The sequence below is a fragment of the Alligator mississippiensis genome, chromosome 1 (genome assembly GCF_030867095.1).
Source record: "Alligator mississippiensis isolate rAllMis1 chromosome 1, rAllMis1, whole genome shotgun sequence".
Taxonomy (NCBI): Eukaryota; Metazoa; Chordata; order Crocodylia; family Alligatoridae; genus Alligator; species Alligator mississippiensis.
Genome location: NC_081824.1, coordinates 340,662,542 through 340,689,050, shown reverse-complemented (window position 1 = coordinate 340,689,050; position 26,509 = coordinate 340,662,542). Strand labels below are relative to the sequence as shown.

Genomic DNA, 26,509 nt, shown 5'->3' with positions numbered 1-26,509 from the left:
AATACAGTTTTGGCAAAACTGTCTAATATGATTTATGGATAGTTTATTCATAATTAATGTCTAATTGATAATTGCTTCAAAGAGAAAAGCTTTAAATGCAGTACAACCTCTCATTGATTAGTTAGCTTCTATGCAGTGCTTTGAGCTTCTAGAGCACTAGACAGTGCTAACTACTATAATTGGTAACGTAGCAACAGCTGTAGTTAAGATTTCTTACACATCTCAGGTGAAATCCTGGCCCCATTGAAGTCCACGTTAGTTTTACCATTGATTTCAACAGGACATGGATTTCATTCTTCCAGTCTAAAGAATCATTTTCATTTGCTTATTATTTTATCAGATTTTCACTTTTGAGGGGGAATTTTCCAAGACCAGGAGTTATTTTTTAAGTATTAAAGGTCTGAGTAAAACCATTCAGAATGTTTTAAGTAGAAGGAGAAATGGGGAAAAAAGCTCCGTGCTTTTTGTAAGAGTCTTTGAGCCATAGGAAGAAAAGTTTTATTTGGAGATTGTCCCTAGATCAAATGTGTGTTTTGAGAGGCCTTTATTCAACTGGCTATGTTATATGGCTTGAACAAAACCCAGTCTCATATGTGCACAAAGACAACCCTTTATTTTCCTCCTGTTTAAACCAGTGTAAACCACAAGTAATTCAACTGTAACGAGCTGTAAAATTGGTGCATGCAAAAAGACAATCAAAACGTTCTAACTTGGTATTAAAGATTTCTCAAATAAGGACCTTCCAGTATTCTCTGAGGACTCATTGAGCACATGAGAGTATTTAAACCATGTGGAATATTTTCTCCCTGATTGTTCCTGCCTAAACATCTTGCTCTTCTGCTCAGATTTGCAAATTTGGAATCAAGAAGGATTTTTTTCCCTTAGGATAGATTGGCACAGACTATAGGATTTTTTATTTTTCTTCTTCTGTAATGTTGAGCACAGTCCTCTTCTTAGGATGTTCTGAGCATACATTAAGCAATTACTTCCCTATTGTTGCAGTGGCAGAGCATTGCTGTGCTCTCATTTCTCCTGCTTTTACCTGTGTTGTGTTGTAAAGTGTTGTTGTTTTGGGTATTGTGCCTTGTAGTTGTGTAGCTCCAGAGGATTTCTTGGGTTAATGGTTACCTATGAAGATATTGGAATTGGGTTCAGTGGCCCAGGAAGCCCCTTCCAGTTCTGTGTTCCTATATTTCTTTCTGTATACAAGTACAATCCAATAATTTTAAGATAGACATGTTTTGTGAACCGGTCTTTCTAGACCCTCAGAGTTAAGCAATAAGTAATTACTTGACAGTGTAAACATTTCTGTACAGTATCAAAGCCACTTTTCACAAATATTGCCAAGTCCCATGTTGCAGTGAACATTAGAAAAGAGCTGATAAATTCTAGTTCATACATATTTTGTAACCGGTTTCTGTGGCATGATCCATTAAGTATTTTAAAATTAAATAAAATTGTACATAATACCATGAATAGCACAACTAATGAGAAAGGATTGGGACATTTCTGTTTACCACGTAACCAGATTAATACTGACCTTTTTATGGATAAGGGTAGGGCAAAAACTTTGCCTGTGCAGGAAATGTGTAAAGATAGTTATAATCCCCATTCACAGAGTATTTCTTCCTATTGTGAACTTTTAGGTCCCACATTGTCCCACTTGGCCCCAATGCTTTTTTTTCTCTACCTCCCCTCTGACACAAGGGATAAACTACAGCAATCACCATCCTAAAAGATAGTGAAGCTGATGATTAATGTGGTAGCATGAGGAAAGTCAGGAGTCTTGTTCTGGGGCAGTGCTTCTCTACGCATAAGCTAGGGCATTATTAAATTACTTGTAAGTGGCTACATCTATATGAGACTCTGACTGTGCAATAGCCCAATACTACTGTGTAATAGCATTGTGTGGCAACAAACATGACGTGATGCTACTGCACAGTAATATTAGGTTACTGCGCAGTAGCATCATGAAAAAGGTGTTTGTTGGAGCTTCTGCACAGTAACCAGGGTTCCTGTGCAGTTATATAGCACTTGTTTATTAATAACTGCAGAGTCAGCATCTCATGTAGCTGTGGCCAGTGTTACCTTTTCATTTAAACAAATTTGGAGAATTTTGATTCTCTGGTCATTTAGTGATATACTTTTATCTCTGAAATCGAAACAATGCCCTCATCTAGTGTCAACAATAGGAAACAACTGGAGGAGTTCTGTACTCTAGACATAGAGATCTCTATGCAGCAAGATACAAGAATACCTTGCCAGAGCAGGTCCAGGATGCTCAGAATGCTACATGATCACACCAACAAAGTAGAATCCAGTCCTCAAGCAGTAATATTAAGGCCATGACACACTTCAAATCTGAAATTCTCTTGCAGCTTCAGTAAGTGCCAGACAAGTCCTATAATTGTACAGAGACCACCACAGGGGGACTCCGTCCATAATACAAACTGGGTCCTAGATCATTCAGACCAGATCATTTAAAGTGCAAGCGTCTTTACACTACACTGGAGCATATTCATGCTTTTGTGGCTATAAATTTTGTTAAAACAATCTTTCTTGCCTCAGCACAGTTGACTTATGCTCTATTTATTGCTCCTACTACCTTTATAAGATCAGCAGTTCTGGTATGTAACTCAGAAACAGGCTATTATTTCTGTACAGAGGGATTTCTTCTCTTGTTTTACTTGTCATTTTACCTTCCATTTGCATTATCCTCCCTCTTTTCTTCTCCTGCCACTCCTTTCTTTCCCTGCTACACTTGTTTCTCTTCCTCTCCTATTCCACTAACTCATTCCTCTTAAATTAATGTTTTCATATGCCATTACATTGGTAATTATCTTCTGCTTCTCTGTTAGTTCTCTCACCTATAGCTATAAATCCAAAACTGCCATGAATTGACAGATAGATAGAGGGTAGTTATCTTCCCAACTTTATTGTCTTTCTAACTTGACAGATGATTTCAGGAGTGCCCAAGTGTGCTGTGTTGAAGTCACATGGATGAATGAGGTAGCAACTGGACACAGACTCTCTACAGTGCTGTAGGTGGATAGTCTGTGTATCTGAAGTACCCACCTCAATATAGTAATATAAAGAATGAAGTCAGGTGTTCTGGATGTACAAACATGTTTTTATGGTGAGGAGAGATACCTCTGTATTTCAATGACTGGAGATTCTGGAGCTATATTTGTCTAGCAACAGATTTTTGTTAAAGAAAGGAGCCATCTTAATGAGCTACCAGGGCTTGACTTCATCCTCCTTCCACATAATTTCAGGATGGTATAATCATCAAGAAATTGTGCATCTCCAACTTGTGGAGTCTTAAACAGAATGAATGTTCACATATGAATGCTGTGGGGGCCCACTTCTCACAAAACAATCACTCCCTCTCCGATCTCTCAGTTCTAATCCTCCAAGTGAACTTACAAAACACCTTCCATAGATAAGCCTATGAACTTCACTTCATAAATCTACTGGATACAAAAAATCATGGACTCAATATAGACATTGGTTTTATGACATTACAACCTACCTGACATCTGATGCAATGGGTACCTGCCTGACCTGACCTCTTACATTCTTCTTTTCCCCAATCTTTTCTCCCTTCTCCTCCCCTAATTTTCTGCCCTTTGTCTCCCTGATTTCCTACTATTTCCTTCTTCATTGAGAGCCTCTTTCTTACCCTGTATTATTACCTCTAACATTTCCCTTTGGCGTTTTTATCCCTCTCCCTCCCCCGCTTTACCTTTCATTTCTTCTTTCTACTTATTTATATTTTCACCACATCCTCTCACACTTCAAGCTTCTCTCATTCCTGTTTTTCTAATCTCCAACTATTTTCTTTTTCATTGACAGCCTCTTTTCCGCTTTGTATCCTATCACTGTAATATCTCCCCTTAGCCTTTTTCCCCCTGCTCTCTTTCCCCTCCCCTCTCTGCTTTACCTTTTGTCTTTCTAATTTCTACCTATTTACATTCTCACTGAGATCCTGCAACACTTTTAGTGTCTGTCATTTCTTGAAGTCTCAGAACAGCAGAGACTCCCTATGCCTGAAGAAAGGTGACTGTGCCCGAAAGCTTTCCAAGAACTTTTTTTCCAACTACTCAGTTGGTCTAATAAAAGATATCACATCTACTCAAAGAACCTTGCCCACATATCAACCTGGATTTAAATTTCAAGACTAGGAGAGCACATGCATATTATTAATATAAGGTAAAAGCTAGAATCCTTTTATTTGTATTCATAATATAATTTATTTTATGGTAATGACCAAGATCTCCATTTCACTGTGCAAACCTAGAAAAGAGATGATACTTGCCCTGAAGTATTTCTGGTCAGAATTCTCTGTTACTGCTTTTGATGGAAAAATTGGGCTTCCAGCTAAACAAAATATTTCATGAAAAGGTGTCTGCTTTCCTGTGGACAGTTTGATTTTGTCAATAAACAAAGCATCCAAATGAAATATTTTTGCCAAAATATTTCAATTTGGATGTGCTGCCACTGTTCCTCATGTGACTTGTAATAGCATCACCTAACTTTCCTCCACCACTTTTCCTCAGTAAATCTCAAAGCATATACCAAAGGTCAGTATCATTATCCTTGTTTTATAGGTGGGAACTTATTCACATTGTGTATCATGTTTAAGTTTTGCAGGATTCAATTTTTATCAATAAACATCAATAAATGGCAATTTAGCTGCACACTTACAGACCAATGGAAAAATATTTCAATTGGTAATCATCAAAAGAGGAGGTACGAAAAAAAATCCAAGATGGATTAGGAAATCTGGGATAGTTGGTGCTTAGGACCTCACCTGCTATGGGGCTGTTCTGGCACTGGCCGGGCTTGCGGCCAAGTTTCCCTGGGAAGACACATGTAGACACACACACACACACACACACACACACACACACACACACGAGTGGCGGCACTGGGCCCCCTGACTCCCAGCCACCAACAGTCCTGCCCCTCCAACCCCCAGTCTCAGCACAGTCTTACTAGTGAGGCCCCCAGCTTCTGCAGCAGCTGCCCAAACTGTTGCCAAAGGAGCAGTACACAGGCAGCACAGCTGGGGCTTCCTCCACCCCACCTAAAAACTTAAATCAATAAAAATTGAAATAAATACTTTAAAATAACCATCAATTTTATCCATCACAATTAAAAAAAAAAAAAGAATTCTGCCAAGTCTAATCATGTTCTATTTAACCAGAAGATTGCTCCAATTTCATAGGAGTGGGATGTCCCTGGGGGTAAAAAAATATGCATGTATCAGCATGCAGATAGAACAGGGATGAGCCCATAGAGAAAGAGTTGAGTAAAATGAAGATTTTGTTTCCTTTTTCTCTTCACAGATTGACTATCTCTGCTGAATGCCCCATGCAACTTGAAGATTTTCCCATGGATGCCCATGCTTGCCCACTCAAGTTTGGAAGCTGTAAGTTATTTTCACAAATACAAGTCATGAATGTAGTGTTTTGATCTATCTTTGCCGTTTTAGGACAACATGTGCATTTCTTTCACTAAATGAGACTGATCTGATAGCACCTTCACTCTACTATCCTACTTCTGAGTTCTCACAGGCTTGTCTTATCTGTTTTGTTGATATCCAGGGATCCTGGTTTTCTCTGGCTTTAAAAAATCCCCAATTTTCAGTTTTAAAATAGTAATCCCAAATCCAGATATTTCCATGATTAAAATGAAACACCACTAATCACAGAAAAATGTGGATTTGGGGTTACCTTTTTTAAACTGAAAATTGGGGATTTTTTTTTAATCAGAGAAAACCAGGATCCCTGTTGAGAACTGATTTTTTTTTTTTTATGCTTATGAATGAGTTAAACTTTCCTCAGTGTTGGATATGTATTATTTTGAAATACAGCTAATTGTGTATGCTAAAATACACTACAAACATAAATATCTAGCAATTATCAGAAGAGGAAAAATCTGCCTATTAGTCTTTGATAATCCCAGTCTTATACACCCATGTATGCAAGTTCATGTAAGAAGATACACAAGCATACGATTGTATACATGAATACACTATTCTGTAAAGTATATGCTGAAGTGATGATTTTTTCTTGATACTTTGAGTCTATAATCCACTATAAACCTGCCTTGCCAGAATTTTTCTTTTAAAATAACTTTAGGGGATTGCATGTCTATATTTAAACACAAAGCCCTTAATTAAGGTACAGACTTGGCTACTCAAATAGATGTTTTTTATTTCAGTAAACAAAATAGACTCAAGGTGCAAGGAAAGTGAAGACTTTTGATGTTACCAGCCAAAATATGTAGTAAATCCCTCATGCAATTTAACTCCAGGATTTTTTAATGCACCCCACGCCCCTCATCCCAGTTTTTATCAATTGAAAATCATTAAACTCATGCTTTCATCTTTTGTATCTGTATTAGTTTAACATTGACTACATACTGTTTTCTTGTGATGACAATGATAACTGAACATGCTGTATTTACTCAAATACAAGACGAGGTTCCCGCCCCCACATCAGCATGAGGAAAAAACCCTCCTCATCTTAGCTTTGCATACAAGAAAACTTAATTAAATACATTTTCTATCATTAAACTGATGCCAAAACCAGCATGTTCTCAGCAATGGAAATCAATTATGAAGTTGATTAAATGCAGCCAATACTGAGCAGAACTATAAAACACGTGGGCCATATGGGGCAAACACACTAATGGGAATCTTATTTTTTTTAGCCTGTAACAAGTGGGTGTCCCGGGGCCAGTTGAGTCATTGGCTCACCCACTTGTTTCAGGGCTAACCGCCTGCCTGCCTGACCTGCCATGCCTTTAATGAGACTAATTAAAAGTTGTTAACCAGGCTGGCCATTTAATTGCCCCGATGCCAAGGGCATACATGGCTCCAAATCTCCCCTTATACCCTGTCCCATGCCTCACAGATGGCATCCATGGCCTCACACCCAGCCTATAGCTTATTTGCTCTAACACGTGGCCTATAGTGTACCCCACACTGGGGTCTCCCTCCAGTGTCCCCACACTGGGACCCATACTCCCACACCCTCACACTAGGACATGCACTCCAGTGCCTCACGTCAGGACTCTCACTCCCGTGCACTCACACTGGAGCTTGCAATCCCTATGCCCTCATGTCAGGACTCTCAATCCCTGTGCCCTCACACTGGGCTTGCAATCACACCCACTCAGGGCTCCCGACCCTTTCCTTTGTCACAGGCTCCCTGCCTGGCTTAGGACCCTTTTGGTTCCCTCACACCCAACACTGGGCCTCAATCCCCTTTTCACCCTGGAGCCTCACAACCAGCTCCTTCTTGGGCTCAGTATCCCGGCCCCCTGGAGCCTCACACCCACCTCCCTTTGTGAACCTCAGGCCTTGCTGTAGACCTGGGCTCTGTCCAGGTCCCTTCACACAACCTGGACCCCACCTCAAGCTCCACACAGCAAACCTGGGCCCTTGCTTTTTTCTCGGGGTGTGCTCCCCCAGTCTTTCCCCTCCATGAGGAAAGCCACAAGGCAGCAGGGGCTGAGGCTTTCTGGGGCCCCATACTTGCCCTTCACTGAGGGGCACATTTATGGCATTTCTTGGAGACTGCCCCACTACTGGAAGCCTGACCACACCATCCAGCCCTAGCAGGGTGTAGTTTTAGGTCATGCCCCAGGACCAGGAGCCTCCAGCATCCCCATAGCTCCTACCCTGCACCCCCAAGTTCTTACATGAGCAGCAACTCCAGCTGGGTGGTGTTCTACTCCCAGCTGCTTGCAGCAAATTGCTGGCTTCACTGCTCAAGCCCTGTTCTTATAACAAACAGCTGGGCCCTTTTCCCAATCAGGCAGTTTGTGCTTGCTTGGGAGTGCAGGCTGCTCTGCTGCTTGCCCATGCCCCTTTGAGTAACAGAGCACAACTTGTGCTCTGTTACATAGCTTTAAAAAAAAATGGGAGAGGAGATCTTCTCTCCACAGGGAACTGGTATTGGGCCTGGAGGTACTGCAATACCAGGCCATCACCAAGAGGTCCAGAGCCAAATCTAACACCCTCCCTTTGATTCCAAAAATGCTTAATCTTAGCCAAAAAATGCAGCCTATCTGAATAAAATATATGTGAGTGGCCATTGAGTACAAATGCCATCCTCATTGCCAACTCTTTTTCAAGTCGTGATGAGCCGCTACATTGCCTACATTTTTAGTTCCTCTTCACTCCCACAGCAGAGCTATGCCTTCTTTATGATTTCCAGTGATTACTGTTTCTTCACTGGCCTTAAATGTCTGTCCAATAACACCAAACAGAGCCCCAAACAGTTCACCCATAATCCTTCTGTCCCCCCTTTCTCAGCTTGTCTTATATGATTAGTGTAGCCCCACCCTCCATGAGGTAGAGCCAAACCAGGTTGCCTTGCACCTCATGTGCATGTACATTTTTGGAGGATCCCAAGTCTCATGACAAGAACATCTGGTTCCAGTCATGAGTGGGAGGCTAATTAGTACATAAAACCTTTGTTGGGGAGGTCTGGAGTACACACACAAACTGTGCAGTGCTGAGCTGTGTGGTGACCATAGATTGACGTGTTGTTGACTTTACTGTGGCCCAGCCCAGTGAACTATATGGTAAATCATGAGTCTTTTGACTTTGGACTAAGATCATCCCTAGTTTGTACTATATATAAGTAGGTACAAAAGTATTCCTTAAAAGTGGGTGTATAAAGTACCTGTGCTAAAACTTGCAGCAGTTTCAAAAAGGTAAAATGCATCAATTCTGGATGAACTAAGTCTATGGGTGCTTTATGCAAATTGCTATAGGTATGTTTACTTCAAGGTCAGTGTTTTCAAAGTTGCTTTTCACTTGTATGTTTTCATAGAGACCAGGGTCTGACAGTAAGTAGTGGTAAAGTGGCTGCAAAGGGAAGAAGTATGGCTGAAAAAGGCACCTGACCCTCCAGATCTATTTTCCCCGCTGTAGCAGTAGGAAGGGGACAAATTAAAGGCTAATTTCCAGTAATTAGATTCTATACGTGGAAAATTATATGATGACGTTATAAACAAATGTATACATTTTCCATATATAAAATCTAATTATTGAGGGTCACTTTATATTTGAGTAAATATGGTAAAATGGTTACCAAATTACTAGAGTTAATTGATTTCCCTTCTTCCGAAGTAAAACAAAACAAAACAAAAGCCAACCCCCTCCTCCCCCCCCCACAAGTTTCTTTGTGAGAAATGTTTGTGTTAACAGGGTCAGTGTACCGTCATGAGTACTGTCATGTTAAACAGTAACAATATAATTTGAAAGTCTTGCTCGTGTACATTGTAAATCTCACCTTTAAGTCTTAGAAGTAGACTGGAAGCTTCATGCCAAAACCAAACTGTTAAAAAAGGGTTTGGCATATTCACAGAAATGTGTGATTATGTGTGTTTTAAAGATAATCATGAACTACAATAAGAATTTGGAAAAAAAATACACAAAATGCCCATTGCTGATTTGCTATTCTTGTGATACAGTGGAAGCTTTGACTTCTAAAGTGATTAGTTCATAATGTAGGCTTGTGTCCTTGGGTAGATTTAAGGACTCTTACAGGATGTACAGTACAGAGTTTGGTTAAACACTAAAGCTTTTCTTAAAGTTAAGCGTGGGCTTCAGAACTTTCCCAGCTGAGAGGCAGTATGATTAAGTTTGCTTTGTATTTGTGAGCACCAGTGTTCAGAAAACCATGAAAGTACAGAAGAAAGTAATGCCACTGTTTTGAGTAAAACCAAAAAACATTCAGTGCAACCTTCAAGTTTTTTGTTAAATCTTATTGAAATGCAAATCTACATACTGTGTATGCCAAGCAGTGTAAGCTAGTGGGGCATTACACGTAATTTTAATGTTTCAAAGAAAAGTAAAAAGGTGACATTAAAAAGTATGTATGTGCTGAATGCCCCTTTAACTCTTACCACATTCACAGCATAACCTTATAATTAGTTCTCTGTTAAACTACTTAAGGTCTTCTTTAACTTGTCCCTCTATACCTAGGCACTGAACTGTCTGGTATGTGAGATTTCTGATGGCTTGGAAATCTCTGCAATACCTACATATACACTATAAGTCTCTCAGTCTTCTGAATGTCTTTATTATGACTGAAAGGCCATCAAGGAGCTTGTTATATTATTTTTTCCCACAGTATAATAGCATTACTTACTGGAGATGAATAGAAAGCTGGGGCCATATTCTCTGCTAACACAAATCCATATGGATCCTCCTACTTAGAAATGAAGCTTTTATACCACTGAGAATATGGCTTCTAAATACTGCATTCCATAATTCATCTTCAGTCACCCTTTTGCTTTAAATTAGATTTTATTAAATGAGATTTGAAACATCTTCATTTTTAATATGGACACAAGGAGCATCTTTACATGTGCTTCAGGAGTGGCAGGAAGGGAGGAGTGGGGGGACTTTAATTAGAGCTTGTTCAATGAGCTTTAGTTAAAGTACCCCCACTGCCATTTTGAAGTGCGGAGATGCTGATTACAGAAGACACCAAGGCTGCCAGAGCGTGCTAATTAGCACGCTCCAGCAGACTGGATTAATTGAGTCTGCTCTGATGCGCTGTAATTATAGTGCATCGGAGCAGGTGTCCCACATGTCTAAAGGCACCCAAGGAGGCTACAAGTATCTATATAATATACTCCTTCTGAAACTTGAGTGGTGTTCGCTGGCTGTTGTCCTTGAGTTCTTAATCTGTTGCCAATGCGGCCTTTCATTTGGCAAAGGTTACACTGTAAAAACTGTTACTTGTGTTTTTATTGTTTATTATTTCAATTGTCTTACAGGTAGTTTTCACATGGTGCACATTTCCTTATGTCTCTCACCTTGAATTAGCCCTGCAAGATATTTTATTGCTACAGAATTAACTTCTCTGATTCTAGGGTCTTCTGGAATTCTCAGAGAGTTACAAGTCACCCAAGCAGAAAATAAAACAACAAAATAGATCTTTATTTCTGTCAGGAAGGGACATGATGCACCTCCTACCTCTTTGCCTCTTGACATGCAGACTCTGCCCACTTGCTTGCTTCTTTGTTTTGCTGTCCTGCACTGACCATTTCATATTATTCCTTTCCCCACACCCATATTCTCTACTCAATCCTTAAAATGCATGATACACTCTGAGATTGTTCTAACTATTTTTGGAGAAAGAGCTTTTCATTTGAAGGCCATTTAAAACAATTGCCTAGAAGGAGAAATGTGTGCATTCTTGGGCAGCTATACTTATGGACCCTTTATCAATGCCAAGCAGTCTTGAAGATGATTTAATATGAGCTTGTGGCTGTGAACAAAGTTCTTGATTCATGGAAACAAAGCTAAACTAACCTAACCAAGCTTATTGGGTTTCCACTTCTCCCAGCGCTTGCATATTAAATCTCACAGATTTATCAGATCAAAAGTGTTCCACCTGGACTGTCACAGCCACAGGATAAAAGTGTCTTGGAAAATGTAAGTGAATTGGGTATGGCTATAGCAGGGGGTTTCAACCTTTTTAGACTGAGGAATCCCTGGATAGACTTAATGAATCTCTTGGAAAATGCCAGCTCCTAGTTTTCACTTTTTTATCACAGAAATAGAATAGTTTTTTGTAGATAATGGAGCAAAGAACTTAGAAAGACTGCAACTATGGATTTCTATTTGAAATCTCTGGATTTATTTTGTGAATTATGTTTGTAAACCTAACAGTGCTAATGTGTGGAAAGGACACAAATGTTGGAAAGGATTTCAAGCCACCCTGGTTGAGAATTACTGGACTATTGTCTGACCTCCTTCACTGACTGCCTTTAATAATACTTTGTAAAAATGCTGTTTAGTTAGGCCTCTCAACACCCTTATGAATATAAGTAAACATCATTATCTCTAGAGTACCTGAAGCAGAGAGAAATTAATTGATTTTCTTCCAGGTCACACAACAAAGTAATGTTAGAACAAGGATTAGAATTGCATTCTTTGGTTCATAAGACAGTTATTTAAACTAAACCACAGAGATACATACTTGGGCAACATATTTAATTGCTAAATCTCCTAAATTTTATACTTCATGTTAGTTATATCAATTTTACCTAGCTCATAAGATAAATGAATCGGTTAGTAAGTGTTATGTTAGTCAGTGCTTTGTCAACATAAAATTTTGTATCATGGAGAGATGGTGACTCTAGATTTTGTCAGGTGCTTGTGTATATTATCCCTGTAGAATCAAGTACAAATATATACATAGTTGTTAATAAATTTCCTCACAGGACTCTACCAGACCATCTGAAATGCTTATCTGTGGTATGATTGAATGGCTAAGTATGTGAATCTGTTGCTTTCTTATCACTGGCCCACAAAATCATCCTAGGAGGGATTTTCTTTCTGGAAACTAAAGGCCAGACCCCCATACAACCACCCTGAAAATAAAAAATGACTTAGGTAGACTGTAAGTGCAGAAATGCAAAATTACGATCCCGAAAAAGTCCTGCTCATCAGGTGCCTGACCCTGAAAGTACATAGACTCAGTGAGTCCCTCTTTGCTTGATCTAAATATTTTCCTAGGGTATGTACATCTATTACATTTAGATCAGCCCAACTAGGGTTATGTCAGTCTGAATGCCCATCTGTGCAGGTGTTCAGGGGGGTTAAATTGCCCCAAGAATGGCAGGCCTTATTTAAATTAGTTCACATGAGGAGGGTGAACTAACTTAGATTGGGAATGGGTTAATTCAATATATCAAACACTTACATGCATTCAGAGTATAGCCACAGGGCTGGGAAAGTCCAGCTGCTCACCACAGCCCCAAGCCCCTCTCACCCTGAACAAGCTGTTTTTAGCCCTTTGATCCTCCCCTGCCCCAAATAAACAACCTCCTCTGCAGATCCATCAGCCTCCCCACTAGCCCACCCCTAATCCTGCCCACCCTTCTCCCAACCCCATATTACTTATACTGGTTTCCCCACACAGCTTCCAGGAGCGACGAATATCTGTATGCACCCCTAGGTACTTGACGTTCTGCTTCTATGCATGCCTAGATGTGCCCTAAACTCATCTACAAAGCACCATGATTAGAGCTAGTTGAGAGAGTACAGTGGAGAAAGTGCCTATAGAAAGTCTATGCTAGCATTCCCACCTCTATTAGCAGCTGCAGCACTGGTAAGGTTTTTTAAAAAAATACTGTGTGTGGACAACTTTCCATGTTGGTAAAACTGGAAAACTAAAACTAGGCAATGTGTTGAGCTTGGCAGAGTGTTTTGAGGTCCTTGCACGAATGATGATGAACAAATGTAAAAGGTGTTTATTAGAGAGATAAAGGAATAAATTGAACTGTTAGTAAATACAGCACAAAAACTGTGGTAGCTGGACTGTGGAACTTCACATAAGGAAGCAGAGCTCTTCTGTCACCCTGTCTATAGATCCTTGCATAACGCTGCTGTATAACTTCTGTATTATTTGGTGTACTATGATATACATTGAGGGTAGGATCCTCCAGTCAGAGGGAATTAAGAAGTTAGGGATGTTCTGCATGAAATCGTAGAAGCAGCTAGGCTTGAAGGGAAAACTTTAGTTGAGATTGTTTAATTTGTAGTAAAGCTAACTCTACTGTACTTCAAAAGAATGGACTGAAGTTATCTCCTCAGAGACATAAATTTGGCTTACACACACATGCATGGTGTGCTTTTATTTTTTCTTAGGTATTATTTTGTTAGTGCTTACCCATGTTGCAGAATGAACAGAACATCCTCAAGACCCTTGATTCTTCCCTATCCTCTATCTTCCTAAGCTCTCTGTCTAATCATATTCAAGCCCCATTCCAAGAATGTTGGGCTTTTCTTGTGGTTTCTCGCAACCAATGGCCTGTGATGACAGGGCTGCTTTATTACTTGAGTAATTATATTACTCCTATAATTTAGGAGTTATAGCATTGACTGTTCTACCTCATAGATTACTATCAGATGAAGGAGAATTTAGGTATTAAACAAACTGGTGCCTATCCTAAAGGACATTTGTCTCAGATTATTACTCTCAGTTTGCTGCATACAAATTTCCACTGAAATACTGAAACACAAATCCAACATTGGTGCCACTGACACCACTGTGGGGTAATTATTGTTAAAATTCCAGAGTGCTGTTTGCAGAAGCAGGAAAGCCCAGTCCTCACTGCCAAAAAAGCTTTGAGGAGGAGGCCGCTTGCCCTCTACATATTATGCAAATCATTAATTGATGTTGTTTGCTTCACTGCCACAGTAACCCATCTGTGGTGGAGGAAGGAACATTATTAACCTAATGTTCACTGTGGTGACATCACCCCTGCACAGAAGGCCACGACAAGGACAGGGGAGAATATAAGCCTCATGTAAACTGTTTTGAGACTTTAAGAGTAATACACATACCTCCCGAAGCCAGGTAAGGGCATAGTGCTCTGGGTGAATTTCTCCTTCATTGCTTTCACCCTGCACCCTACATGGCTATTTTAAAAATGCAGAATTAAAAAAATCCTCATGTAACTAAGCTGCATGTAGGTTCTAACTGGCCAAAACTAATGTCATGCAAATTAATCTACTGCAAACACCACAATCTATAAAGGCTTGTAGAAACTGTGTGTTCCAAAGTGATCACAGCATTCAGAGTAATGAGCATCTACTTGTGACAAATAATTTAAGTAACTTAAAACCATTCAGATACCCTTGCACGCAGGTCTGCTAGCATCTTAAGACACTGAAGGCATAATTCACAAGGGTAAGCAATTACCCAAATGAGTCAGACCATTCCTGAGGCAAACAGACCCCACAGATTCCACCTGCACAGATGTATCCCTCTCACCCAACCCAACACTGTGTGAGAGTGTAGGCATACACATACAATAACAAATGTCACAGGCAAAAAAAGGGGTTTTGCAGTCTGACTTGGAAAGATGCCATAACTATTAAAAAATGCTGTGCACCTCACTCACCTCCAGAGTTTCAACTCTTTTCTATATTATAGATCTTTCTCTCTCTCTCTCTCTCTCTCTCTCTCTAGATATATAGTTTTATCTATCTATAGGGCATGTGTAGATGAAATGGGGGCCCTAAATTGAAGCAGTGGGTTTTAAAAAACACCATTTCAATTTAGGGCTGATTAAACCCCCGTGTCGTGCACACACCCTGCTGACTTACCTACCTCTCTAGCGGGGAGGGGAGGGCAAGATGCTGGTAGGTGGAGCGATCACTGGGCTGAAGGGGGCGGGGGAGCTGGTGCCACGGCAGCAGTGCTACCCCCCCCCCAGCCTTGTGGCACCTGCCCACAGGCACCCAGTTCGGGTGGTCCCGGGGGGCACTGTGGCCACGGAGGGAAGCACCAGGCCTCCATGCAGCTCAGGCAGGCAGGCAGACTCTAGGGAGGGGAAAAAAAGATCAGGCTTGCCGTTTTTCTTGGGCACAGCCTGCCTTCCCAAGCTGCTGCCAGGCTGCCTGCAGGGCTGCCTGCAGAGCTGTGGAGCTGCACAGAGCCTGGTGCTTTGCTCTGTGGCTGTAGGGGCAGCAGACTAAAACTCCTCAAAGGAGTTTTAGTTTGCTGTGCCCCAAGTCGTTTAAGGTGCATTCTGCCACCAAATTTCCTACAGCGACTGGAATTACTGTGCAATACACCACTGAGGCGTGCAAACACTGACACCATTAAAGCAGTGCAAAAGCCTTTAGCCCGCTTTAAAGTGTCGTGCACACACGCCTCTTGTTTCGTCTACACATAGCCTATCTATCTATCTATCTATCTATCTATCTATCTATCTATCTATCTATCTATCTATCTAGGGGGGTCCCTCTGTATATGGCCCTATATATAGGCTTCCTATATATACCTATAAAGAGAGAGAAAGGATAGATAGATAGATAGATAGATAGATAGATAGATAGATAGATAGATAGATAGATAGATAGATAGATAGATAGAATATAGGCTTCCTATATAGAAGCTCCTGCCAAAGCTCTGCATGAGCAGTGAGCTCTGAGTTCACCAGCTGTCAAGGGCATGGTCTGGCCAGATTACTTGATTTCGCACAAGTACACAGCTCTGGGGGTGAACACTGCTGCTGTTTGCCTCTCCCTCCCTGATGAACTCAGCAGCAGGAGACAGGAAGGAATGAGTGGCAATGTCAGTGCTCACCCTCTGGGTTCTGGAGCATGAGAAAGCAAGGGTTCCAAACAGACCTCACACTGAAAACTCATGTGCAATGCAGCCAAAGATGGGTGTGAACATGGCTCTGCACTCCCTCTGGATCCGCCCCACTAAAGCCCAGAGCATTCTACAATAATCCAGCTTGAAGGTCTCAAGGCTTAAACTTTATAGAGAGATCCAAGTGTAAAGAAAGTACCATGACATGAATATTTCAAAAATATCTGTGAAACCTGCTCACAATAAAATAAAAGACATGTGTACAATCACATTTCATTGGTTGATTAGCAGGAATCCTGTTTTTCTCTGATTAAAAATTCCTGATTTTCAGATTTAAAAAGTAACCCAAAATCAACATTTTTTCATGATGAAAATGAAACACCACTAATATAGAGATATAGATATTAGATTATATATAGAAATATATAGATATATATTAGTGGTGTTTCATTTTAACCATGGAAAATGTAGATTTTGGGTTACTTTTTTAAATCTGAAAATTGGGAATTTTATTTTTTATCAGAGAAAACCAGGATCCCTGTTAATTAGTTATTTGTGAAAGTGACACCTGCTAGTATAGCAAAAGTATAAAAGAGGAGGTGGTCTATTGATTTATATTAATAACTTTACAAAATCAATCAAAGTCGAGTTTTACACATCGGATGCCGTAAGCTCTTCCATGCAGCAATTCTTAAATTAATGCATGGCTCCTCATTCTTCAAAAATTGAAAGATTTTCTATTTTTTTTAAAGCTCAAATCTTTGTTTTCTATGTGGTATGATTTATTAATTTTAGGCCATAATTTTAGTGTTTCTTATAAAACTGGGTGTTTTTCTGCTGGTTGGTCCACATTATTATTATTGAAAACACAAAGTAGTAAGGCCCAAATTCTCATTAGAGTGGGTTGCACTAAAAATGTCTCTGTCTCACTGAAGACATGGTATACAGGGCTAGCATGCTCCCCAAAACCATCCTGTCATACGATACATGTTCCTTTGCCAGAAATCAGCTCTGGCTGCTGAGGGAAGAGAGAGAAGCAGTGGAAAGAGGGCAAAACCCAACCATTTCAGGGGTAGTTTGTATTTGTTTTTGGTGTTTCTAATGATTTTTGTACTTGAAAAGTGGGCAAAACTAAGATCCAATAGAATAGGATCAGGCACTTCAGTGATCCAGCACTTGCTGCATAGGCCAGAACAAAGCAATCCCTTTGGTGATTTAACATGAACTGAAAAGACTTCGGGATTGATTCTGTGCTGTGCTCCACTGTGAGATACAAGGGAAGAGTAGCACACAAAGGAACCCCATGTGAATCAGACTGAATTGTTTTGAGTCTAGTATAGCTGTGTTGTAAATTAGGAACACTTGCAACTTACACTGTCCTTACTCAGGATGCCTGTGGGCTGCATTGCATACTAGAGTCTCCATAGTATTTAGTTTTATAAAGACTCTCCTTCCAGTCCTCGACTTGCTTGTTATGCTGGTGTTATGTTGGAGACTGTCAAGCAGGAAGCATTGCTCTACGTGGATCTTATACACTGTTCCCACAGCAGGGGGGATTCTCCCTTTGCTAGTCATAATGCTTTACCACCCCTACACACCAGCAGAGATGTATTAAGATTCAAGTCAGAATCAACCCCTTTATTTATTCTGTGACATGTTCAGTATTTTGAGGAGATTGAATAGCAGCTGCCCTGGGTCTGTGGTTTCTTATAGCTCTTGCTAGAATTGTCTTCCTGTTGCTGCTGATCTGGCCATTGGGATAACTGTTTTTCAGTGTCCTATAGCATTTATTTACCATTTGGGGCATGTTTCCATGAGTGGGAACCTGCATTTCCCCAGGGACAAATAGCAGCGGCTCATATTTGGGCAGCCCTGCTAGTTGTCCCTGGGCATGCCCCTCCATACACGTTCTGGCACATCACAAGTTGCCTCAGGTGGGGTAGGGAAGGCTAGGGCCAGCACCTGGGATGGCCCTTACCTGGAGTCCTGGGGGCCTCCCATGGCTGCAGCAGCAATAATCCGGTTATGCAGAGCCTGGCCACCAGTTGGAGCATGGCTCTGGCCAGCCAGGTTCCTGTTTCAGGTGGCACATGCTGCAGCCACGTGCACCACCCCAGTTCTTTTAGTGTGGTTTCTTTTGACATCAGGATCTCTCATTGTCAAAAAAACCCCTACCATGCTGCTAATTAGCAGTGTGGTGTATGCATGCACGTGCAGCGCATGCAGTTTGTGGCATAACCAATGGGTTTGTGGTGCCACAAACTGCATGTGCGCACTCATGGTGATGTGCCCTTAGGAGGCTAGTTACACACACGGTCTCCCTCCACAGATCAGGTTAAGGTCAGCTTCTCAGATAAACTAAAGTTGCGTAGTTCCACTGAAATCCACTGATGGTGAAGCTGTCCTTGGTTTAACCCAGCTGAGAATGTCCTAACATCTTCAATCTTGTCTTTATGTATACTAAGATATTTATTTTCAAGCTGGACTCATTTAAGCGTCTCTATCCTCTTTTTTAAAATGCACAGCCTCTGCAATGATCCTATTATCCAGGTCATTACTTTTGAATTGCCGTTTCCCCAATATAAACTCCACATCTGCAGAAATATTTATAGCTATTTCTGATAAGATTTCCTTTGTTGTTCATTTTACTGTAATCTCATTGCCTAATGCTTCCATTTTTGGCTGTGCCCTGGGCAACATATTTTTCTGGTACTACTCAAGTCTATTTGCATGTGTAACATGTCAGAGTCCCGGGGTGGCCGTGACGCCCCCTGGTGCCTCTGTGACTGTGCCCCACTCCTAGGGTACCTCCCCGCCTTGTCTGGCACTCCTTGATAGACTAATGATACATAGGGAGGCTACCAATGGACCTTTGCATAACACCAGTTCCACTTAACCCCTGCCAGGGTCCCCGACACCCTACTGGTCCTCACTGGTCCCCAGGCCCCTGTTGGGCCTCTATAGGAAATCATGCCTGGCTGGACACCCAGAGCCTTAAGAGCTAATTGTGTGGCTCCAAATCCTCCCCTTCACTATGCTCCATACCTCGTGGGTGTTACAAGGATGATGTTCCTTCTGTTGGGGCTTTGCACTCCTCAGCTTTTACCCCTTTAATCTAGCTAGGCCTTCTAGCCTGGGCCCACTGAGTCAGACCTGGCTCTAAGGCACTAACTCTTGTTTGTCCCTTCTGTCACCGGGCATCTGGCCCCTGTCTGCCAGGCCCTAGGCCCCTCTGTGGCTATGCCTTGCACTATCTGACCACTATGGCCTCAATACTCACTGGAGCCTTGAACCTGCCCCTGACAGGACTCAAGGCAGTTATGTGCCTCTGGGGCACTAATGGGACCCCCTTAACCCCCCTGGGGAAGAAAAAGCCCCCAGGTTCTGTTACTGTATGGAAGACCTCTTCCATCTCATATCTCTGTTAAGGATATCTCCCTTACTTCTTTACATAAGGAGCTATCTAGTCCAGTATCCCAGGTCTAACATAATCAGTATAAAACCTCCCAGAAGGAGAATCATCTGATCCCCTCACTACAAATCTCACCCTGGTCTCTAGTTCAAAACCAGTTAGGTCTTGAAGTGTGAGGCTGGATACACAAAAGTTGTTATTGCTAGTTACAACTCAGGATATTAATATAAACATCCAATTCTGGTTTTAGTCTTAAAGTCTTAGTCCCAAGCACTTCCTGTGACAATGAATTCTACAATTTTATCTCACACATAAAAATCATAGACATCATACAAAATTAGGGTTGGAAGGGACCTCAGGAGGTCATCTAGCCCAACCGCCTGCTCCAAGCAGGACCATCCCCAACTAGATCATCCCAACCAAAGCTTTGTCTAGCTGGGTCTTGAAAACCTCCAGGATAGAGATTCTGGGTAACCTGTTCCAGTGTTTTATTGCCCTCCTAGTGAGAAAATTCTTCATAATATAACCTAAACTTCGCTTGCTGTAACTTGAAACAGTTGCTCCTTGTTCTGTCATCTGCCACCACTGAGAACAGTTTACCTCCATCCTCTTCTGAACCCGCCTTCAGGTAATTGAAGGCTGCTATTAAACCCTCCCTCAGTCTTCTCTTCTCTAGACTAAATAAGTCCAGTTCCCCCTGCCTGTCCTCATAAGTCATGTCTCCCAACCCCGTCACCATTTTTGTTGCCCTCCATTGGACTCTCTCCAATTTGTACACATCCTTTCTGTAGTGGGGTCCCAAAACTGAATACAGTACTCCAGATGTGGCCTCACCAGTGCTGAATAGAGGGGAATAATCACTTTCCTTGACCTACTGGCAAGACACCTACCAATACAGCCCAGTATGCCATTAGCCTTCTTGGCAACAAGGGCACACTCCTGGCTCATATTTAGCTTACTGTCCACTGTAACCCCCAGGTCCTTTTCTGCAGAGCTGTTGCCCAGCCAGTCAGTCAGTCCCCAGCCTGTACTGGTGCATGGGAGTGTTCCATCCAAAGTGCAGGACTTTGCATTTGTCCCTGTTGAACCTCATGAGAAAATATTTCCTCTTACTAGCTCAGAATTGCCCACCTTTTAATTTCACTGATTGTTTCTTGTTTTGTAATATGAAATAACAAAAACAGAAATGGACGATTTACTTTTACTAGACCCTTTATTATACTTATATATAGTTTTATGATGCCCCCTTCTCTTAACTTACCTCCTAAGATGAACATCTTTACTTTTCAATCTGTTGCTGAGAAAGATCTTACACTACCCTAATTTTGGATTGCAGTTTTTCATCTCTATTTTCTGTACCTCTTCCTTCTTGAGTTCTATCATATCCTTTTTGAGATGGAATGACCATTACTTTACACAGTATTCAAGATAAACCAACCAGGGGAAGCATCGCCTCCTTGAACCTATTCATCATGCATCTCTTAATGCATGATAAAGTTCTGTTAGCCTTGTTGATCACTTCGTCACATTGATGACTCATGTTCATCTTGGAGTCACCTATGACTCCAAGATCCCTTTCTGCTGCTGTACTCCTGAGAAGATCATCCTCTAGCCTGTAAGTGTGTTGGTAGTTCTTTTTGCCCAGGTGTAGCACTTTGCGCTTGTCTTTGCTGAAATGCTTCCTATTTCATTCTGCCCATTTTTGCAACCTGTCCAGATCCACCTGGATCCGTTCCCTACCCTCTGGTGTATTAACTTTGCCCCATATTTTGGTATAATCTGCGAACTTGGACAGGGAGCTCTCCATGCCCTTGTCCAAGTCACTGATGAAGACATTGAATAGCACCAGTCCAAGGACCGCGCCTTGCAGGATTCTACTGCCTACATCTTTCCAGATCGATATCAACCCATCCACCACCATTCTCTGAGTCTGACCCCTAAGCCAATTTGCCACCCACCTTACCTTTTAATCATCTACATCACAGCCTGTCAGTTTATTTATGAGAACAGAATGAGATACTGTATCAAAGGCCTTCTTAAAGTCTAGGTAGATGACATCTACCTTGACTCCTGCGTCTAAGCATTTTGTGACTGGGTCATAAAAAGAAACAAGGTTAGTGAGGCAGGATCTACCTGCAATGAATCCGTGCTGATTTATTTTCAGCATTATTTCCCCTGCTATGCTCCCACAAATGTTATCCTTAATGATTTTTTCCAGAGTTTTCCCAAGGATAGAGGTGAGACTAACTGGCCTATAGTTTCCTGGTTCCTTCCTCCCCTTCTTGAAAACAGGGACCACATTAGCTCTTTTCCAGTCCTCTGGGACCTGACTGGACCAGTATGAGCGCTCGAACAGCTGTGCCAGCGACTCTGCTATGACACTAGCCAATTTTTTTAGTACCCTTGGATGAAGTTCATCTGGGCTCACTGATTTGAACACATCCAGCCCCTCCAAGTGACCCTTCACTAAGTCTGCACTAACAGTTGGTGGGCTGGTGTCCCTCTTGTGTCTATCTATGATCCGAGGTATGGCTATGCCTTAGTCCCTTTCTGAGTTTATAGAGTTAAATTAGAGACCCATAAGGTATACAGTTTCCTGATTTTTTTTTTCCTTCCAACGTGCATTATTTTGCATTTGTCAACACTGCATTTACCATCACTCTGTCCATTTCCTTTGTTTTGTTTAGGTCTCCCTGAAATTCCTCACAGTCCTCTCTGCTACTAAATAAAAAATTTGCAGTTGGCACAAAAATTATTTCCTTCCTCACAAGTCACCCTACTTTATTAGACAATTAATATATCTATTAAACACAGGAGCTAGTACAGAGCCTGAGGCACCCAGCAGTTAAACATTTTTCCATAATAAAACTGTAAACAATTAATCCAACTCCTTGCTTATGGTGTCTCAGCCAATTTTTCAATTCATGACAATACTTTGCCTGTCTCCCAATGAGACCAATCCTATCTGATAAACTTATTTCACACAGAAATAGTGCCATCAGGCACATTGTGTTGCTACAGGCAAGCTGCCTCCAAAGGTAGAAGGAATATATAGTCCTGCTCCTATAGTGCTGCAGGTAGGATAGTCAATGCTGCTGAGATACTATACCAATGAATCCACCCAGAGCACCCTGCAGACACAGTCACCACTTTCAGTGCAGGGGTTAGCAAATTTGGACTGTGTGGGGAGGTGGTCGTAGAAGTTGGAATTTTATCTATATACCTTATTATGCAGACATTGTCTTTAATAGTTTTTTGTGAAGGACTTTGCAAAAGGTCTTGTGTAAGTCCCAATATATTATTAAAAGTTGTTTTTTCTCATTGCTCTACTTTCACATGTTCTGAGAATTCTAAAAGACATGATTTTCCTTTGCAGAAATTATGCTAGTTTGGCTCTATCAACCTGTGATTATCCAAGTGTTTTTTTAATTCTAATTTTAGCTAACATTTCCAAAAAAATTGCCAGGTATGAATGCTTACTAGTTTATAATTCATGCAAAGAGTCATGCCAGATTATGCCCAAGTCTTGTTTTATTTAAATATACAACATTTTCTACCCTCCATTCCTCTGAAACAGTATTAGGGATTTGTTTGTTTGTTTGTTTTTAAATAAGAGCTTGCATCTTGTTGTTGTCAGTTCAGGCACTTCATAGTTTCATTATTTTTTTTAGAAGCCAATGAATTTCTTCCAGCTGGATTTATAGCAGAGATAAGGAAGGATAGAAGGAAGTCAGAAGTAACTGTTGCTACCAAAGGGCGGGCTCCGTAAGAACCTCAAACACCACTGTTTTCTTCCCTGTCTGGCCCACTGTTAAAAATAACCCCAGGTTATAAACATTTGTGGCAAACTGCATCCCAGCTCTTCAGCTGTCATAACTTGGCATAATTCTGCTGAAGCACACCAGCTGAGGATTTGGCTCCCCATCAACACAAAGCAGCTACTAAAAGACAAAATCATATATAATGAAAATGTTTTGATATCTTTTTTTAAAGAGTGGCTTCAAGGGACACAGTCAAAATGCAGAGAAATGTACCCACTGTTGCAAACAGATCTCTAAAAGCTTGCAGGATTAGTACTGTCGGCTTGGCAAGCATCTCTTCAGTGAGAGACTGACTATGTCCATTAGGCTTTTCATAAAAAACAGAGTTTCACACAACCTGTTTTCAAGCCAGGAGGAGCAAAGGTACAAACACAGAAAGGTTGAAAAGGATGAAGTGGAGCTTTCTTCTTCAATGTCTCAAGTTTTCTTTAGTCTAAATCTTATGGATGAGAGTGCCACAATCAGATATATAGGATCTTGGAAATCTAACTGACTTATGAAGATGTTTTTTAAATTTAATGCAATTGAGTTTGCAGTCCAACTTCGAAACTATGTGAATCTACAGAGAAACAATATCCCAGCCCATGAGTTTGTGCGTATGTGTGCATTCACATACACACATACTTGTGTGTCATAGTTCCCTCTACACATCCCAAAGCAGCTCTGACTCCTAGCTCACTCTCCTGCTCACAGTACTTACTTAGTACATGCTTTAAGGAAATTACTGCATCATCACAATTGGCCCAGTATAGTTCAGAAAGTAGAATATAGAGCTATGACCATAGTCCATGGATCATTCTTTAATATCATTAGCAATGTTACTTCTTTGCTTTCCAACCCTCACTTCAAGTGTTAGCTTTATTAGTTTTGCTAAGGCTGTCATCAACAACAAGTTCTTCACACACATTAGTACATTTATTCTTACAACACCTCTGTGAGCTAGGGCATAATTACCTTCATTTTGCAAACAGGAAAATGGAGGCATAGACAGATTGCAGTCTCTTCAGGGCACAGGTTTTTAGTGTGTATAGTACGTCACATAACCATAATCCAGGTGCTACTAGCATAGAAAAAGAATGTAGCTTGTCCCAGGATACATAGGAAAGTTTACGGCATGGTCAGGAATGGAATCCTGATTTCATGTCCTAGAATCAACAACTTTTCCTCTGAGAAGAAGGGATCCTCCACCAAATGTTTTACATGATCATCACCTCTACAAACTGCCAAGGTGCTTCATGTCAACAGGCCCTGCACGAGAGACAATCCCAGCTAGCAACAGTGTATGGTGCTTTTGTGGAATGGGAACAAGATAAAACCCTGTTCTGGTAGAATGTGTTGGGTGCATGAGGGGCTCTTTATGGGTATTAACCATCTCCTTGCCAGTCCCTAAATCAGGTCCACTGAAAGGGCCCTCCCACATCCAACTTGTTCTGCCAGCTAGATATTTCTGAAAGCATCTTCCACTGAAGACTGGTAGCCCAGCCCATCAATCTATATCACACAACCATCACAAACAATTAATTATGCTGCTTCTATGTTGCTCCTTATTTCTGTTTAGAGGGTCTGAGTGCAATCCCAATTTTCAGTCCCCTACACAGTATCATATAGCATTAGGACACAAGACCAGACCCGGCACTTGGACCTTTCTTAAGTATAGAACTTGAAAGGTATTGTTAACAATATCAGTAACATAAGAGCTCATTGTAGGCCTAACACACTGTTGTAACTAAGAGGTAGCAAATTATCAGGAGGAAGGGAATAGGCTAGAATGTAATTCAAAAAGAAAAAGAAAAAATAGAATCAAATAGCCGGTGTGATTACAGTGGCATTTTACCAGTTCCTACAATGAGAAACCCTGGCCTTGTATATTTTAAGCAAATATAATGTTTTAAAGACTGGAAGAAGGCCAATGTGGTGCCTATCTTCAAGAAAGGGAGGAAAGTGGATCCGGCTAACTATAGGCCCATCAGCCTGACTTCTATCCCGGGGAAGATCTTAGAAAAGTTTATTAAGGAGGCCATCCTTAATGGACTGGCCCACACCAACATCTTAAGGGATAGCCAGCACGGGTTTGTTGCGGGTAGGTCTTGCTTGACCAATCTCATTTCCTTCTACGACCAGGTGACCTATCACCTGGACAAGGGAGACGAGATTGATGTCATATATCTTGACTTCAAAAAAGCCTTCGATCTGGTGTCCCATGATCCTCTCTTGGAGAAACTGGCCAATTGTCGCCTTGGGTCCTCCACGATCCACTGGCTGGAAAATTGGCTCCGGGGTCGGACCCAGAGGGTAGTAATTGATGGAAGTCACTCATCGTGGTGTCCTGTGACCAGTGGGGTCCCCCAGGGCTCTGTCCTTGGACCCATACTGTTCAACATCTTCATTAATGATGTGGACACTGGAGTCAGAAGCGGACTGGCCAAGTTCGCAGATGACACCAAACTTTGGGGCAAAGCATCCACACCAGAAGACAGGCGGGTGATCCAGGCTGACCTGGACAGGCTCAGCAAGTGGGCGGATGAAAATCTGATGGTGTTCAACGCTGATAAATGCAAGGTTCTCCACCTTGGGAAAAAAAACCTGCAGCATCCTTATAGGCTCGGCAGTGCTATGTTGGCTAGCACTACGGAAGAAAGAGACTTGGGGGTCATCATTGACCACAAGATGAACATGAGCCTGCAATGCGATGCTGCGGCTAGTAAAGCGACCAAAACGCTGGCTTGCATCCATAGATGCTTCTCAAGCAAATCCTGGGACGTCATTCTCCCCCTGTACTCGCCCTTAGTGAGGCCGCAGCTGGAGTACTGTGTCCAGTTTTGAGCTCCACAATTCAAAAAGGATGTGGAGAATCTTGAGAGAGTCCAGAGAAGAGCCACACGCATGATCAGAGGTCAGGGAAGCAGACCCTACGATGACAGGCTGAGAGCCCTGGGGCTCTTTAGCCTGGAAAAGCGCAGGCTCAGGGGTGATCTGATGGCCACCTATAAGTTTATCAGGGGTGACCACCAGTATCTGGAGGAACGTTTGTTCACCAGAGCGCCCCAAGGGATGACGAGGTCGAATGGTCACAAACTACTACAAGATCGTTTCAGGCTGGACATAAGGAAGAATTTCTTTACTGTCCG

At 41.6% G+C, this 26,509-nt stretch overlaps 1 protein-coding gene across 4 annotated transcripts in view; it reads left to right on the top strand.

Annotated features, from left to right (window-relative positions):
* Positions 1-26,509, top strand: part of GABRA5 (gamma-aminobutyric acid type A receptor subunit alpha5) — a 93,475-nt gene that overhangs the window by 36,601 nt on the left and 30,365 nt on the right. For all 4 annotated transcript variants that reach the window (XM_019485117.2, XM_059720967.1, XM_059720966.1 and 1 more), the window contains exon 6: positions 5,352-5,434. In XM_019485117.2, the coding sequence (XP_019340662.1) occupies positions 5,352-5,434 (83 nt within the window). The remainder of the gene's footprint in view (positions 1-5,351; positions 5,435-26,509) is intronic.